This window comes from Tripterygium wilfordii, chromosome 9 (assembly GCF_013401445.1).
Source record: "Tripterygium wilfordii isolate XIE 37 chromosome 9, ASM1340144v1, whole genome shotgun sequence".
Lineage (NCBI taxonomy): Eukaryota > Viridiplantae > Streptophyta > Magnoliopsida > Celastrales > Celastraceae > Tripterygium > Tripterygium wilfordii.
Genome location: NC_052240.1, coordinates 2,465,982 through 2,483,443, shown reverse-complemented (window position 1 = coordinate 2,483,443; position 17,462 = coordinate 2,465,982). Strand labels below are relative to the sequence as shown.

The 17,462-nt window shown below is 38.0% G+C and overlaps 3 protein-coding genes and 1 pseudogene across 4 annotated transcripts; 2 read left to right on the top strand and 2 right to left on the bottom strand.

Moving 5' to 3' along the window:
• Nucleotides 1–120: 120 nt before the first annotated feature.
• On the bottom strand, nt 121–5,642 carry LOC120005807 (proteasome subunit alpha type-2-A). Its single transcript, XM_038855639.1, has 12 exons — nt 5,535–5,642; nt 5,376–5,446; nt 5,198–5,274; nt 4,956–5,020; nt 4,389–4,435; nt 3,659–3,734; nt 3,063–3,130; nt 2,328–2,397; nt 1,355–1,440; nt 1,156–1,218; nt 616–681; nt 121–366 (listed from the first exon to the last, which is right to left on the bottom strand). The coding sequence occupies exons 2-12, from the start codon at nt 5,414–5,416 to the stop codon at nt 318–320; spliced, it is 708 nt and encodes a 235-aa protein (XP_038711567.1). The 5' UTR covers nt 5,417–5,446; nt 5,535–5,642; the 3' UTR covers nt 121–317.
• A 3-nt stretch (nt 5,643–5,645) lies between these two features.
• Nucleotides 5,646–13,673, top strand: LOC120005805 (uncharacterized protein At4g19900-like). 2 transcript variants are annotated; one of them, XM_038855637.1, is made up of 2 exons: nt 5,646–7,046; nt 13,073–13,673. In XM_038855637.1, the coding sequence occupies exon 1, from the start codon at nt 5,791–5,793 to the stop codon at nt 6,499–6,501; it is 711 nt and encodes a 236-aa protein (XP_038711565.1). In that variant the 5' UTR covers nt 5,646–5,790; the 3' UTR covers nt 6,502–7,046; nt 13,073–13,673. The 2 variants fall into 2 exon arrangements, with proteins under 2 accessions (XP_038711565.1, XP_038711566.1); XM_038855638.1 differs by lacking the exon at nt 13,073–13,673 and adding an exon at nt 8,052–8,188.
• On the bottom strand, nt 8,089–13,022 carry LOC120005804 (protein EXORDIUM-like 7). Its single transcript, XM_038855636.1, has 2 exons — nt 11,580–13,022; nt 8,089–8,499 (listed from the first exon to the last, which is right to left on the bottom strand). The coding sequence occupies exons 1-2, from the start codon at nt 12,338–12,340 to the stop codon at nt 8,256–8,258; spliced, it is 1,005 nt and encodes a 334-aa protein (XP_038711564.1). The 5' UTR covers nt 12,341–13,022; the 3' UTR covers nt 8,089–8,255.
• Nucleotides 13,674–14,322: 649 nt separating the features above from the next.
• LOC120005802 lies at nt 14,323–17,187 on the top strand (annotated as a pseudogene).
• The last annotated feature ends 275 nt before the right edge of the window (nt 17,188–17,462 follow it).

Here is a 17,462-nt window from a genome sequence, read left to right as displayed (position 1 = left end):
GCGTCAACCGCAGGTTTCCACCTCTGGCAAATTTTATTTTCTCGGGAAAACTGGGTTTAAGCTAAAACAAAAAAGAAAATTAAATAAGCCCAATTTAGATGGTGATTGAACCAAACTGAGTTTATGTGTGAACAAAGTGAATTTCATTTTAGGGAAAAGAGTATATGAAATCCCAAACTGTGAAAAGAGCAACTTCCTTCCAAGACGGACGGCAATACTTTTGACAAACAACGTTGTACTTAAGCTCCTACAAGAGTTTAAAACAAACAGCAACATTATCGAAATCATATCTGTTTATACGGAGCAACAATCACACCCTACTCCACTTCGGCCAAATAATCATCGATTTCGGCTGGTGTTAATACCCTGCAAGATAGACAGCATAAGATAAGATATATTGAAGAGCATATACTTCGGTATCAGTTTAGGAATTAGGAACCACGGTTCCTTTCAACACTTCAATCCACCACCCTAAACAAGTAGTGAACTGGGAGCATGGAAAAAAAAAAACCATGCAAATTTTGACAATTAATCATGATACTGGAAATGAGTACGGAAACATCAATGTCACATATGCAAGTGAATTAAAAATGAATAATAAGAGGCAGAGCTTGCCTGAATTTTTTGTCTGAGCCTATTATTCCAATCTCAATGTTCTTTCCAGAAATTTGTCCTTCAAATCTACACAGATATAAAGAAAATAGCTGAAAAACCAAATTAAATAACAGCAAAAGTAGTTGCTGGAAGCTGAAAAGGCTGATCGAGCAGAAAGAATATAAAAACTGTAGACTCCAGGCTAAACAGGACCGACAAGCTGCATGCAGGCCATATGTACGAAAATTTGACACAAAAGGGAGCTTTTGTTGATGCCAATGAGGGTGAACTAAAACCTGGTAAAACCAAAAATACTAGAGCACCATAAAACAGGATTGACAAACTGTAAGCCATACATAACAAAGTTTGACACAAAAGGGAGATTCTCATTTATGACTATTTTGATTTCAAGTCCAAGAGAGGTGAGCAAAGCAGCAGTTAAATTAAAATACCTGACCCATTCAGTTTATTTAGTTTGGACTTACTTCAACTTTTCACCATTCCTCATCTATGCATGTTATAAATTGAAAACGAAAACAAATTTTCTTATAAGATGCATACCCCTCCTTCAAGGTCAGAATGGCTGTGTGAACAGCATCATCGAGCTCCATATCATCAGTGTATCTAAAATGTAAGAAGAGAATAGTTTAACTTATTTTCAAGTACACAAGCCCCGCTTAAACCATATTAAAGACTGAGAGCAGAACAAACAAAAAACAGTTGAGAATGCAGGCAGCAACCACAGTTCTATTGTGAATACCTCTTCTCAAGAAAAGTTTTTGCATTTGAGACGTTTTTTCCCATAGCAGAGGCTTTCCATGAGAAATAGGAACCCGATGGATCCACCTGTTATAGATATCTACAGAATTAGCTTTGGACGCATGCTAATAAATTAATTTTGGCACTAGAATTGCACGACTAAAGGATAACCACCAGAAATTCAAAATATTTCATATTTCTAAAATTAAGTGGGTATACAGAGAGAGTATAAATATTCTATAATTACATGAAGAAGCGGATGGAGCAAGAGAGAGATTAGTTAATTTTGAGCAACCTTATCCCAATATGCAAATCCTATATATTTTTTCCAATTAGATGTCACTCCATGATTACCAATATTAAAGTCTCTTATGCTTATACTCAGAGAAAATGAAAGTGGGTCCAAAAGTATTAATGTCATTGGCAATTCAAAAGACGATAATCCAGAGGTCGTGCAAAATAAATTTCAAATGAAGTGCAAGCTACTCTCAAATCTCAATTGAGTTGGAAACATATCAAGTTACTATTTTTTTTAAAAAAGTACTGTTCATCACAGCAAACAGTTTTGACCAAATGCATTGATAATTAAAATCTAAATATAGTTAAAAATGACCTTTTCTTATCACTTTAAGTGCAAATTACAAGCAAGAAGCCTTCGCCCAAATAACAGCATAGTAATCTGACTAGACCCAGGAAGCAAACAGCCAATCCAAAATGTCCCCATTGAATGTTTGTATGAAGAGTGGCACCTCAAATATTTAGTTCCCTTTTCCACATATAGGCAGCTTATGTTACCATTTGCCATTCTAAACAATATCTTCAAACATAAACACATCACAAGGATATCTACTTGCAGCAGCATCACATAGCTGCATGAAGGCTAGGGCAAACATGTGTGATACGCTAAGCCAGCCACTCAAGAACAATGCATTTATCAGTACATTTAATACAATCAAATTGGTTAAAGGAGATACCTGGTACAATTGAGGACCAGAGTCATCAAATCCAGCAACCAGTAGGGAGACTCCAAAAGGCCTAACACCTCTGCGAGAAAGAAAGATACATTAATATTTAACTCAATATATGTTTTTTCCTACATGCATATGCACAACCAAGATAAAAATAACGAAGCACAAAAACCGTCCATGGAATGCATGGTGAAGTAGAATTCACGCACTATATTCCCACTAATTTCTCTAATGGATTCACATAGCAAACCCCAAATTGATCAGGATAAAGGCTTCGATCACGATGATGACCAATTGTCTATGTGTATCCTTTACATTGACTGCTAATGTTTTGTAAATGAACAAGATATTAACAAATTGTTATAGACAAACATGTGGCCCGGTAGTAAAGTTACAATGGTGCAACCTAGAGGTTACGTATTCAATTCTTGAAAACAGAATATCCACATATTATGTGGTGGAGGGTAAGCTCTGTGTACATGCTGCCTATTCCCAACCCCGCCCATGATGGGAGCCTTGTGCATGAGAGTTGTTTGTTTGTTCATGCGTAAAACAATGTGTTTTCTGCATTAAAAAGAAAATATTCTGATACCTAGAAGCAGAAGTGACATGGAATTTGGAAAACCATTGATTTCAAATCAAGACAAAGAGAAGACTTAGACACCTTAAACTCATGCATACCTTTCCCATTGTAACCAAAAAAAAAAATCAAACATATTTTAACAACAGATTATTTGTTACCCAGATTGAGTGAACTCCTGCATAACAGCCGCAGTCTCTCTCACAAGCTGTGTGACAGGAATTGGTTCCTGCAAACATGAAATTTGAGAAGCAGTTACACCTTGGCAATACTCAAACATGTGAGAGATAACTACGTAACTGAACCAAATCTTTATATGTGAAACTGTAATTTAGCCTCAGACTTACAACTCACCCGAAGCCAAAGACGGTATAAGGTGATAGCTATTCTCAAAATTTTAAATTACCAACAAAAGAGGTGATTCATTTAAACATTTAAACAATTGCAAGCAAGTACCATACAAGACTAACAATAATAACTTATTTCAGGATAAAATCAGAAACCAGAAAGATCATAATGTAACTGTCCCCTGGAGATATTAAAGAATGACAAGGGAAACCCAAAAAAAGGTCACCATAGAATAAAGGTACCCAAAGTAAGCATAATTCACACAAAGGATTGAGTTTACCATATTACTCAAAGGTCAGTTTGAAAGAACATGGAACATCATAACTACAATAGTCATTCATAAAGACTTATTACAAGAAGGATGAGCACTTTTTACATACTAAGAACTAAATTGACAGTCGATCCCTACCTTATATAATCGATGATACTGTTCTGCTTGCTTCCTACTTTTCCGAACCAAAACTCGAAAATCAGGACCCATACCACTGCAAAAGAAAGTAATGAAAAAGAAAAAAAAAAGTCACGGACAAAACGGATAACAAAGGCACTTTGTTAATTAACCCTGTCAGAGAGAAGCCGCCAAAATACAGTCATGTGGAACCAAGTAATCAATTACATTCACAAGCATATTCTCATTTTCATCACTTAACTCCACATGCCAAAAAGTCGTCCAACTACCTAACAACCCCATTGATTAATTAACCCTGTCAAAGGCACGTTTGTTCCCCATTTCCATATTTTTGAACAAATGACTAAGGAATCAAAGAGTTTGCACTTCTCGACTCCACCTTCAGAAATACAAGAGGCGAAGCACTTAGTTCTATACTTCTATTTACACAGAACCAACCTACCCAAGACAAACCCATTGATATTAAAAGCCAACTGCACTAATGATCTTAACCAACTATTCTAAAAGAACCTATGAAAAGCAGTGATTCCAAATACAACTTCTTTTAAATCCTTTTAATAGTAGTCTTCATGAATGATGCATATAGGTTGAAACACAAAAACAAAAGAAACTTTCGTAAGAACCTACTCCAAATGAATATGTCATGAAGACCTTCATGTTCACTCTATTGAGGTATCTATGAAATTTTAGTTAACAATCATTGTAGTGACGTAACATGCAGAACACAAACCTGTAGACGACTCCAATGTTTGGCGTCAAACACTGTATTTTCTGTACCTGAAGAGAATTCAAATTAAATATCATCATCAAAGCCTTATTCCAAACAATATAGGGTTAGCTACATGAATCCATACTAAAATTTGCATATCATCAACAGCCATATTGGATGATTGCAAAATGGATCAAGAAAGAGATTAATTAGATGCTCTTCTCCATCATTGCAGAGAGACCAACTGCCCTCTCCTATTCATCCCAAACAATCAAGATAACAAATTAAAATTAGATGCTATTCAAATCCTCATATTAATGTGAGAGATGAAGTTTCAAAAGCTCATGACACAGTGACATACCTCAAGATAACAAATTAAAATTATGATCCACGAAAACACGAAAGGAACATTTGAGGATATGAACCACATATATTTGAAGAACTACACTATTTTTCCCACTACATGAGCTCATATCATCTTCAGGTATCACCAAGCAGTACAATATTTTACATCAATGAAATTTCAGTACACATAAAAAGGTTTAATCAAATTTCCATCAGCATCTTGAAAACAACATGTCCACTTACAGAAGCTTCATCAACCAATATTGAAGGCAGTTTCTTCTCCGTTGCAATGACAACACCATTAGCAGCTACAATGATCAGGTAAAAACCGTAACTTCAGAGGGAAAATATTTATAATGATTTTTTCGACCCATTTGATTTGGGTCCAATCTGTGAAATAAACAGCAGATTCTAGACAATCTGACCACTTCAGTAAATTAAGTAAAAAACGTAATCCTATTGAACGTGGAGTTCCAAAACCACACCTTTAATCCCTAATGATGTTTGGCCGGAACCAACAGCAGTTAATGCGTGCTCGATCTGAACAAGCTTCCCTGAAGGACTGTTTAATAACAAGTAATTATTTTGTAAAAGCACAACTTATCGATTTCATAAAAGGGATCGGAAGTACAAGTTAACTGATGCAGCAGAACATTTACATACCTGAATGTGGTGAGCGAAAACGAGTATTGACTATCACCCATTATGAGTTAACAAGCGAGAAAACATAAACCCTAAAACAAGAAAAAGAAAAAGAAAAAAGAAATCAGAACCTATGCTTCTAAAAGACTAAAACTACATATACAGAGCGAAACTACTTACTTGGAAAATTCGAATGTGATGTGTACGCCGATGACAATCAAGGAAGAACTAAATAGCGAGGTTTCCTTGATTTCTTGTTGAAGAAGAAGGTTTATACCGGGCTGTCCAAAATCGGGCTTGTAGGGTCCAAACCCAACACCGGAATGGGCCCATCTGTTATATTGGGTTTAGATTCGCTTCGATGTGGAACGGATTCAAGATGGTGGGGCCTAGTATGTCAGTAGAAGGCCCATGATATGAGAGAATTGGGCCTAGAATGTGCGCCGCAATTTCCCGACTCACTCTCTCCACCGCTGATACTTCCCGACCACATCATCGCGAACACGACGGCGTTTCTGATTCCCGAAACGAAGCCTTTTTTTTTTTTTATCCAAAACCCCCTTCTCTCGGACTGCGACGATGTCTCCAATTTCTCTACCGAAGACAAGATCACGAGCTCGACACTCTCGGCGACCAGCTGCAACAAGAGAACGACAACGGCTTGTTTGATTGGGAAGACGACGGTGAGCAAATTAGCAATAACAAGGTATCCTCATCTGGGTTTTACTTCTATCACATTTCTAATGCCATTGTGGGGCCGCGAATAAGCGGTCGAATATTGATGAATGGGATGATGATTCTGTCGAGTTTAATGTGGGATTGGGTACAGAGGATAAGAGTGAGGCTGCGTTTGGGGTCTGATGATGTCCCTGTAGACGAAAATGTGAGGAGGAAGGTAAGCGAGGTGGAAGGAATTGAGGAAGCTCTGATGTTGAAGGTGGATCCACTTAGGGAAGGGTGGGGGAGCGGTTTGACAAAAAAAAAAGGTGATTTCTTGAGGAGGGATAGGATGTTCAAATCCAATTTGGAGGTGTTGAATGCTTTGAATAATCCATTGTTGCAGGACCCTGATGGGGTTGGGGTTAGTACATTGACTAGAGGGGATAAGGTGGTCCAGAAATGGTGGTTGAATGTTCCCTTTTGGTAGCAAGAAGCCTTTTGAGTGTTTTGGAGGGGAATGAGGTAGCTAAGGTTGAAGGAAATCGAATGAGAAACATGACATAAGGAGTAAAAGGCATTCTAAACTGTTAAAGAAACCATGAAGGAACAGGTGTTCAAGAAAGATGATAAAGGGGCGCTGAGCGGAGGACTTTGGATGAGAATGCAGGTAATGGGTTGAAGAGTATGGAGGCAAACAATGTTGACAAGTATTTGCATTTGAGAAGTATGGGAGATTTTTTCTAATAAGAGTAATGGAATGTAAGATAGTGATGTGAGTGGTGACTTAAGTAGCAAGAAAGTAAACAATGGAGATCAAAATTTGAGTGTTAGTATGGAAGGAAATACATAGCATAAGAGTAAAGGGATGGTCTTTGTCAATAGTTTCAAAGTTGCTGTTGCCATGCCAAATCTTGATGAATTGCTGAATGATACCCCTGTGCATGTGTTCGCATCCGTCTAGTTTAAATGCAGAAAGACAAAGTTATATCCAGTTCACTACTGTGTGCTTGTCCAGCTCATGGGCCTCTACAAGTAAGCTTGCTTCATTTGCACTTTCTATGTGTTGTATTAGAACAAAGCCATCTTTTAAATTTTGTATCCATAAGTTTATTGCATGTTGTTAGTTTTACACATTATTGTGAAACGGTAGAACTGAAACAGTGCTGTCAAACCAATATGGGAGGAGTTAGAAGGTGACATACACGGGAAAGAGAAGAAGCTATGGTGTCTTGGAGTGCTACTCATGAATGCAATGTACTGATTTAACCAGTAGAATTGCAGGAGAGCATGTCAATGAATAATAGTTGTGCTGATCATTTATATTTATAGCCATTTCGCCATAAGCTGTGCTAATTCTTTCATTTGTTAGAGAGGCGGAGGCATAAGGTCAAGACTTAGGTATTTTTGTTTGGTTGCTGCACAAGAATATATTTAGAGCTGTTCCAACCTGATAATTTTTCTGCAAACATGAAGCATGCTTGTTATTGTTGTTGTACAGTTTTGTGCAACCTAGAGACAAATTCAATTTCTGAAAATAGCATCTCCACATATTTTTGTGGGGTAAGATCTGCATACATGCTGTCTGTCCCCAACCCTGCCAACTGCAGGAGTCTTGTGCATGAGAGTTGTTTACGGTTTACCTATTCAAATGTTGGTACCTCAGCAATTTTGTAGGAGTCACGCTCAGCATTGTTTGCTGTGTGCCTGTGTTAGTCGCCAATGTCTGTAAAGGATCAATTACTCAATAGAAATTATCATTTGTTTGACCTGTTCACAATTTTTTTTCTTGTCTTTTCTATTATTTATTCTTGTCTTTAAGGTCTTGAGTTTTTTTTATGACTTTATATGTGCATTCTCTCTCTGAACTATTGCTTGATGTGATCATTCTACCTCCTTTAGGCGAAAAACCATGAATCCTAGAAATTTAAATTCTAGGCGACTAGGCTGCGTGATACTGCTGGGCATAGTTGAGTTTCAGGATGCAATGCCTGACAGGAGTAATGGCTAAGTCTGTTTTTGTGCTTTTTTATTTCTTAGGTAAGTGGCTATATTGGAACAAGCAAAGCATCAATACTCTCTGAATATCAACCCTTAAAACATGACAAAGTAAGTCATTCCCCAACAACTTGCTAACCTAGCACTCTTTGCATTCCCATATACTTCTTCTCAAAAGCTTCATCTTGCCTTTTGAGGTGTCAAAAGGAAGAGGTGTTGGAAGAAATGAAAGATATCCACTATGTGCTAGTCCATAGCATTGGGACCAAAGCATCTCCTTTTCACTGGGTCCCATACCCACTGCACCAGGAACCTCCTCCTCTTGATTCCATTGACATTGTACCCATTCCCCCATGGGTCCCTTGACACCTCACCCACATAGCCACCACCTGCACCAGACCCATACACACCCAAACACAAGTCTGCAATTTCTTGGGGTGCAGTCGGATCATCCCCAGCATACCATGCATTCACAAGTGGATTGCTTGACCAGTGTTGTCAATGCGAAAAGCGCACTTCAAGCGCAAAGACATCGCATCGCTTCAAAGCGCAAAGCGCACTTTAAGCGCATGCTTTAAGTACATAAAGCGCAATATTCATAAAATTATTAATAAATTAGTAATAATAAGAAGATATAAATATTTCATTACAAAAACAAATTCAAGGTAAATTAAGCAATCACCATATATGCAATACCAAACCAAATTGAGTCAAAACACAAATTAAAGTTAAACACTCCAGTGTGAAACATAAAGGCATAAAGCCATTAATTGATTAAAAAAACTTAATTAAACAACTAGTAGTCTACTAGCCAAGGTTTAAGCACAAAATCCTCAATCTTCCATGGGGACATTATTATCATACTCATCGAACACCTCTTCATCGGACTCAACACCTTCATCATAATCATTTCCACCAATATCTTCCTCCTCTTCGGTGTCCTCATCAAAGTCAAACTCTTCATCATCAATTAGTTCCATTCTAGAACTAGAAGCACTTGATTGCCTTCTAGTGTTAACTCTTGGTTCTCCAGCTCCTGATGCTTCTTCTACAACATTCCATGTCAAACTAGCATTCCCAAACACCGGCTCATCTTCCGCCATTTCTCCTACCAACCACTCATTGCTATCATCAATATCATTCAAAGAAATAGGATCCACCAAATCTCTCCTATCATGCCGAGCCTTGAGAGTTTGATTATATTTGACATATACTAAATCTTGAAGTTTTTGATGTGCAAGTCGATTCCTCTTCTTAGTATGAATCTGGTTCAAGAATGATAATAATTATGAAATGACTTGTACTTTGGAAAAACTTAAATGCACTAAATAAAACTTACATGTTCAAATATGCTCCAATTTCTCTCACATCCAGATGCACTACAAGTTAAACTGAGAATCTTGATTGCCAATTGTTGCAAATTAGGTGTTGAACATCCATACAAACTCCACCATTGAACTAGCAAAATGCATAAAACAATATAAAAAATATGAGAAATTTACTAAACAATAAGGAGTTAATTTAAGATTTAAGAGTTAGTTAATAATTACCAGGAGACTTTTTTTTCCTCGATCTAACTGCCATTGGATTGCCAAAGTGCTCCTCAGCTCGTTTATACATATCCAACTCATCCATGATTTTATCTTGCAAAGAAGTATCCGGAACCAACCTCATAATGCACTTCATCAAACCCCCCATTAACTCTTTACAACTCTCAATACTAGAGTCATAATAGAAGAACCCCGGATTCAAGTAGTGTCCTGCCGCATGCAAGGGTTGATGGAGTTGGCATTCCCATCGTTTGTCAATAATCTCAAAAATTGGCTTGTATATTGCTTCCTTGTCAAGAAAGGACTTCTGAATAGTTTCTTTGGCTCTATCTATAGCTTCATACATGTATCCCATTGCCGGTTTTTTCTCACTATCAGCAAGTCGAAGAACACGAACGAGAGGACCCATAACCTTGAGTGTATAAACCACATTTTTCTAGAAATTGATTACAAACACCACATCAACAGCTATTTTAGCCTTTGCATCCTTGGCCCATTTACTTTGCACCCACTTTGCTGATGTAAACATGTTTCTTAAACATGTTTTTTGCTTATAAACACTTTGTAATGTGAGTAAAGTAGTGGCAAAGCGTGTCACCCTATGTCTCACCAATTCCCTTCCACCAGTAAACTCCCTCATCATGTTCAATACTCCAGTGTGATTGTAAATGTAACCAACCAAAGATATTGCCTTTGAAACTGTCTTTTTCACTTTGACAATCTTTCCAATATCTTCCAACATAAGATCTATACAATGTGCTGCACATGGAGTCCAATACAAGTGTGGCCTCTTGAGTTGTAACAACCTCCCTATTAAACAAGATAACAAAACAGAGTTAAGTAATCTGTAAACATTTAAGTTTTAAGTAATCTTTAAACATTTAATTAAGAAACTAAAAACTAAATTGAAAATTTGAAATAATAAAGTAAACTCAAACTTACCAGCTGCAACATAGTTGCTCCCATTGTCGGTTATAACCTGAACAACATAGGACAAAAGCTGTATTTCCAACCCGGATCCTTTCGATTGGAGTTAGAGGTTGAGTTCAATGATCCCAAACCCTCCGATGTCCCCTCGATTACCATTATGTCCAAAATTAAATAAAAACTGCATCATATAAAATAATAAAATAATCAGCAGTAGCACTGTAAAATAATCTGCAAAAACTGCAGCATATAAAAACATAATTAACATATACATAAAGTAATCACAGAAGGATAAAATAATCAGCACTATCGTGAGATAAGTAGCACATGTTCATGGGATAAAGAGTTGAAGACAAACAAACAAAAAAGAATCTGTATTTAACAAACAAAAAGAGTATCAAACAAACAAAAACAATTTGTAGTGGGGGCATATGTCTGTAGTGGGGCACATCAAAAAGAGTATCAAACAAACAAAAACAATTTGTAGTGGGGGCACATGTTCATAAGATAAAGATAAACAAAAAGTCAAAAGTAAATCACAAGTATAAATGGTGGTTGAAGACAGAGCATGTTTGTACTCTGGAGTGGGGGGCACATGGTCATCACTCATCAGATAAAACAAAAATAAATCAGAAGTATAAAGAGTGGAAGACAGTTGTAGAAAAGCAAAAATATTAACTAATGAAATTGTTTACATACCTGCCTGCAACAGAGAGGCTTACTCGACACTGGAGTCTGGTTGCTCTGATGTCGCATTCGAGACAGAAAAATGAAGACTGGAGTCTGGTTGCTCCGATGTCGCAGTCGAGAGACAGAAAAATGAAGACTGGAGTGCTGTCGTTGTCCAGAGATAGAATGAAGACTGTCTAGGGTTCCAAAGGTGGGCCCATACCCATGCCCAAAAGGCCCATTGAACTATAAGCGACTTCAGCGTGCGCTTTTGTGCGCCTCCCGCTTCGACAGAAGCGCGCGCTTCTTTGCGCTTTAGGGACTTGTGCGATGCGGTGTCAAAGCGAGGCGCTAACACTTCGCACCGCATCGCTTCTCGCTTTAAGCGTGCGCTTCGCACGCTTTTGACAACACTGTGCTTGACACTTCTGCTAGCTCATGAGCAATCACACTGATCATTCCATCAGCACCTGGATCTCCATTTGGTGCCTTCATTATGTTGTTGCCTCCATTTGTGCTTGGTGGTGGCTTGCCTGAATATTTTGGCCAGGCAAATGGGTAGGCACACATTCCTGGACACTGAGTTCCACTATAACCAACCCAAGCATAGGGCACAGTCACGCCAACAATGTTTGGGAAAGTGAAGTAGTGGAATCCACAGACTGCTCTGCAGAAGTCTTGAACTTGGACATCAGATGAGGTTAGTACTAAGTAGAGACCATTGTGAGCATTGAGAGGTAATGCTCTTGGATGTGAGGTGACTGCAGTTTTGATGATAGATTGAATGGCTAAACGACTAAGATAACCACCATGTGAGTATCTTGAGTCATAGAACTCTCCTGAGAGGACAATATTGCTAGTGATGTTTGATCCTGTCTGGTCCGTGTAAAGACGGACAGTGCGCCACCAGTCAGCAACAGAAGGATAAGGAGATGAAGCAGATAAGGAATAGATGAAATCTCTGATGGTTGCTTGGTGTTTTGGATTCCAATGACCATACCAGATTATGTAGAGGTTGATAGTAGAAGACAGGACAGGACCCATGTGGTATTGAAGGTCCACTAGATTAGAAGATCCCTCATAGTTCTTAGCCTGGTTGAATTCCTTGTCTTGGCTCCATGTGAGAGCCAGAGAGGAAGCATAAAAGAAAGACAACAGCAAGACTTGACAGTACAGCTTCTGCATATTTTTTCTTTTGCTTCTATTGCTATCAACAGTTCTGTTTAGGTTATGACAGTTAGAGACAGTTCTTATAAAGAGAAGGTATGCCAATTAAGGTTGGTGGGGTGGGTGGGAATTCCTCTTTAACATGTCCTTGTGGTGGACAGTGCTTTGCATGTTAGTATAATTCCATGTCCATCAATTCATTGTCTACTTTTTAAGGATAACTACCATGCCCCTCTCCTCTCTTTTTCCAGTCTTTGTTCTTTGCTTTAAATCAGAAACAAGTGTGAGGATGAAAAACCATATACTGTATTTTTGTGCCACCTCTAAAGTTTTTATTGTAGAATATTGGGATCACCATAGAAAGTTTTGCTTAATATCTACTGATCAGCATTCAATTCTTTCCTGGGTTTGGTTTCCAATGGCTGGAATATAAAAACTCTTGGATATACCCAGTTGATGTTTTCTTATTTCCCTGTTGTTTGTCCTATATGATGAATCATCCCTATAAATGTCTCTAATCTTCCTTTAATCTAATCAAAACATCTCTTTAGTCTACAGGATCTACTGACAAGCAATTTTAGTCATTATGTTTGTGGATTATAATCAATGCTTTTGACCAAATGAGATCGGTTTAGCCTTTAGAGATTAGATGGGGCATGCATGTGAAAGATTTTTTACTTTCTCTCTCCCTTATTGCATTACTAACAACTCTTTTATTAACAAAATCTTTGACTATCTATGCTTCTGCAGGAATAGAAGGTTCAACTGCACATGGGTACTGTTACACACACACAATCTCATAAATGTTTTATGTGAAGTGGCAACCTTTGAAACAGCAGAAACTTTCTGGTTGACTTGCTGAACCCTTAATTCGAGGCTGAGAGGATAAAACCAAATACTCAATAGATTTACTCAGAACCAAAGACCCTTCAAAAATCTGCCTCTGTACTAAATACTCCATATAGAAATCATCAGTGGTGGTGGTAGCTCTTCCTAACAGGGTGATGAATATATGCCGCAATCATGGGAAAGTAAGAGGGTGCATGTGACTATTGGAGCATCTTCTAAGTTCTAACTCCTCCTTCCTTTAAACAAAAGGGATGAGTCGAAATTCTTCTTGCTTTGTACCAACCTAATCATTGCCCATATATTATGTAAAGTGGGGAGGTTTCCACTTTCCACTAAGCCTCCCAGTGGGATAGAATATAGTTATGACTCCACATACCAAGATAATAAATGCAACAAAATTGATTGTACTAAAAAAGAGAAACTCCTTTTCTACAGGATATTATTATCTGAATTTACTACTATATGGTCACTCCTTCACATTCAATAAAGATAAACCCACTTCCAAGCTTGAATTCATTATTCACCTGTGTAACCCAGAAAGTAGAACATTTGCAAACTAAATTAAATTGTGTTCTTGGTCTTTTGGTGTTCGTGGGTTTTTCTAAATCTCTTGTTTTTCTTGTTGGGTCTTAAACAGAGCAATCACATGAAGTAATTGACCATAGAAATCTATGGATGGATATTCTCCTAGAGAACAAAATATTTTCCAACTAGGGGACAAAATATTCAAAGATCACATGCATCATATGATAAATAATTGCATCAAGAGATCTGAATTAGATTTTGTTCCCAATTAATTGTATAAAAACTCTCTTGGGTTGAAAATAAAATGGAAGTGATTGATGATTGAGCAGTTTTAATCCACAAAAATGGTTTAAGAGTTTCCTTTGCAAGTAAACTGAAAGTAATTTTATTAAAATTTAAATTTTGGGTCAAATTGAGGTGGAAGATTAATAAGAGTACCAAATTCACCACATATCGATTTTGGGCTTGTATCTAAGGTTTGGTCAATATAACTGACTGCAGCCCAAAATTAAGATTTTGGATTAACCCGGCCCAATGAGCAAGTCCATCAAGGAAATTTTGGTGATTATTTACACAGGGAAAACAGACCCTACCCTGTTCAACCCTTTTGATGATCTCTGTTATCATCATATTTGATGGAGTTCAGTTGTCCACACCAATCCTTAATTTTCTCCTCCACATTTTCAGATCACTGTGTTGCTGCAATCATGTTGTCAGTTTTTTACTCCTTTGCGTCCGAGCACGTTCCGCCACCACCATCACCATCACAATGCCTGCCGCTACTATGGCACTCTGTTATTGGATCAGTATGCTCATTGGTTTGTGAGTACTACAACTAACGTCAAAACCATATGAGACCATCACCTCCCAAGGACCCAAGCTCAATCTCAGAATCGACATTGATTCTTTGTCCCATGAACAGGCCATTACAGTAGTTGCTGCACTCGCCGACGAGGCGGGTTCGATGGTGGCGTTGAGTTTAACAACGGAAATTTGGAGAGAACTCATGATGCAGTGTATGGTCTAGAGTTTCTCTGGGATTGAGAAGTTAAAAAGAGGCAGTTAGTACGATAATTGAGATGGGGTTCCAAGCATTGACATTGAGTACGAGGACATTAAATTTTGTTCGTGGTCTTGCCTGTGAAATGGGCTTGATGGAGTGTGCGGAGAATGTGTTCGAGGAAATGTGCGTAAGAGGGGTATGTCCTGATTCTACTAGTTCCAACTTACAAGTTGATTCATTTTGGTGATTGTAGCGCGGGAAGTATCTTAGAGGCGGATAGGTGGCTGAGGGAGATGGTTGAAGTAGGGTTTATTGTTGACAGTGCAACCTTTATTTGGTTATTAGCGCTTTTGTGGAGAAAACATTTGTGAATGGGGTGAGCTGGGTAAACCTAATTTGATTCATTTCGCGCTTTTGTGGAGAAAACATTTGTGAATGGGGTGAGCTGGGTAAACCTAATTTGATTCATTTCACATCCTTGATTAACGGGCTGTGCAAGAGGGGCAGCATTAAGCAAGCTTTTGAAATACTGGAGGAAATGGTTAGGAAGGGTTGGAAACCAAATGTTTACACATATACAGCATTGATCTACAGAGCTATGCAAGAAGAGATGGACAGACAAAGCATTTTGACTGTTTCTCAAGCTTGTTCGGAGTGATCATTACCAGCCAAATGTGCATACATATACTTCCATGATTAGTGGATATTGCAAAGAGGAGAAATTGAGCAAGGGAGAGATGTTGTTGACTAAACAAGGTCTAGTTCTTAATACGAATACATATGCTACTCTTATTGGCAGCACTCCAAAGCAGGCAATTTTGAAAGGGCCTATAAGCTGATGGATTTGATGAGTGAAGAAGGACGTGCTCCTAATATTTATACATATAATGCAATAGCTGATGGCCTCTACAAAATGGGGAGGGTTCAAGAAGCTTATAAACTTCTAAAGAAGGCTTTTCAAAGTGGATTGCAAGCTGACAGAGTTACTTACACTACTCTGATATCTGAGCAGTGAGCACTGTAAGCATGGTGATATTAAGCAAGCCATGGTCTTTCTAAGTAAGATGGTTAAAGTCGGCCTTCAATCTGATATGCATTCATATACTACATTAATTGCCACTTTCTGTAGGCAAAAAAGAATGAAGGAAAGCGAAAAACTTTTTGAGGAAGCTGTCAACTTAGGCTTGGTTCCAGCTAAATAAACTTACATAGTTACACTTCAATGATATGTAGCCATGTGGGTATTGTAGGAATGGAAATATCAGCCTGGCTATGAAGTTTTTCCATAGGATGAGTGACCATGGTTGTACACCAGATAGTATCACATATGGAGCTCTCACTAGTGGGCTCTGCAAATTGTCCAAGTTTGATGTGGCGTGTGAATTATATGAGGGTATGAGACCATGATAGATAAGGGGTTGTGTTCCTGTGAAGTTACTGGGCTCACATTAGCTTATGAGTATTGCAAAAAATATGATTTTGCCACAGCCAGGTTATATTGGAAAGGCTTGTGAAAATTTTTGGATACAGACAGCTAATACGTTGGTGAGGAAGCTTTTCAGTGAAAAGAAAGTAGGCATTGCAGCTCTTTTCTTTCATAAATGATTGGACTAGGATCGTAATGTGGATCAAGTGACTTTGGCAGCCTTCATGACAGCATGTTATGAGAGTGGCAAGTATGCTCTTGTATCTGACTTGTCAAGAAAGATCTATAGAGGAATTGGTTAATCAGCAACAAAATAAAGTGAAAATGGGTGTTTTCTTGTGTCTTAGAAGCTGAATCGTTAATGTGAGTTTCATGGAGTTTTCTGAAGAAGTTCAATCCATCGAGTATATGGCAGAGCTATCAGTCACCACAACACCATTGGAGGTTTCCATTGAATTTCACTCAAAAGCTTGAAACTATTCTGTGTCCCAAGCCATGACTCCTCTTAAGAGGAAACACATCATTTGAGTGTGCCATCGCTGAACCCAAACTGGCAGTTCGGAGCAGGGTCTCACATATATTTTACTGTTTTGCTTGCATTGACTTCAAATGGGTTCTTGCCTTCTTGGAAGCTCATGTCCCATTGTGAATCCCCTTTTGTGCTTTTGATGGAATGTCAACTCCAATGAGGGATCATGTTTGAGATGGTAACTCTCTTAAGGTAATAAGTAGTAAAATGCTTTGAAGGCTTAAACAATCATTGTTGTAGGGTACCAGGCTTATTGCCATGATGACATAACTGCTGTTACAGTTGCCAAGCTGTGCCAAGACAGTGATCTCAGCAAAAGTTGCATTGAAGATTTATCAGATGTTCTATGTATATTTTTTTGTTGTGTCCACTGTCCCCTGTTGTATACCATAAAGAGATTTATTTTGACCGGAAAAAAAAACCTTTCAATGCCGAGAAACCTGTCATATTTCTGAACTCATGCTCTTGAATGTGTATTTTACACTCTTAGAATTTTCAATTTAATTTTTTTTTCTTTCTTAGATTCTCTTTTATATTTGTTTCTCGGTGTCTAAAGTCAAGTACTTTGATGCGCTAAACGCGTTTTCCGGAACATTTTCTATTTTCTAGAAAATGAAAACAAAAAACACTTGGAAAAACCAAACACACCCTTAGTATTGCCGATGCTGTGCTAATTTATCATGACTCATCAGGAGTAGACTTTATCATGATTTGATAATTGAGAGAGATGGATGAAGATAATGTCTTTTGATGGGTGATGCCTGATGTCACAATTAACAGAGAGGCAACTCTGTTTAAGCAAGGTCTA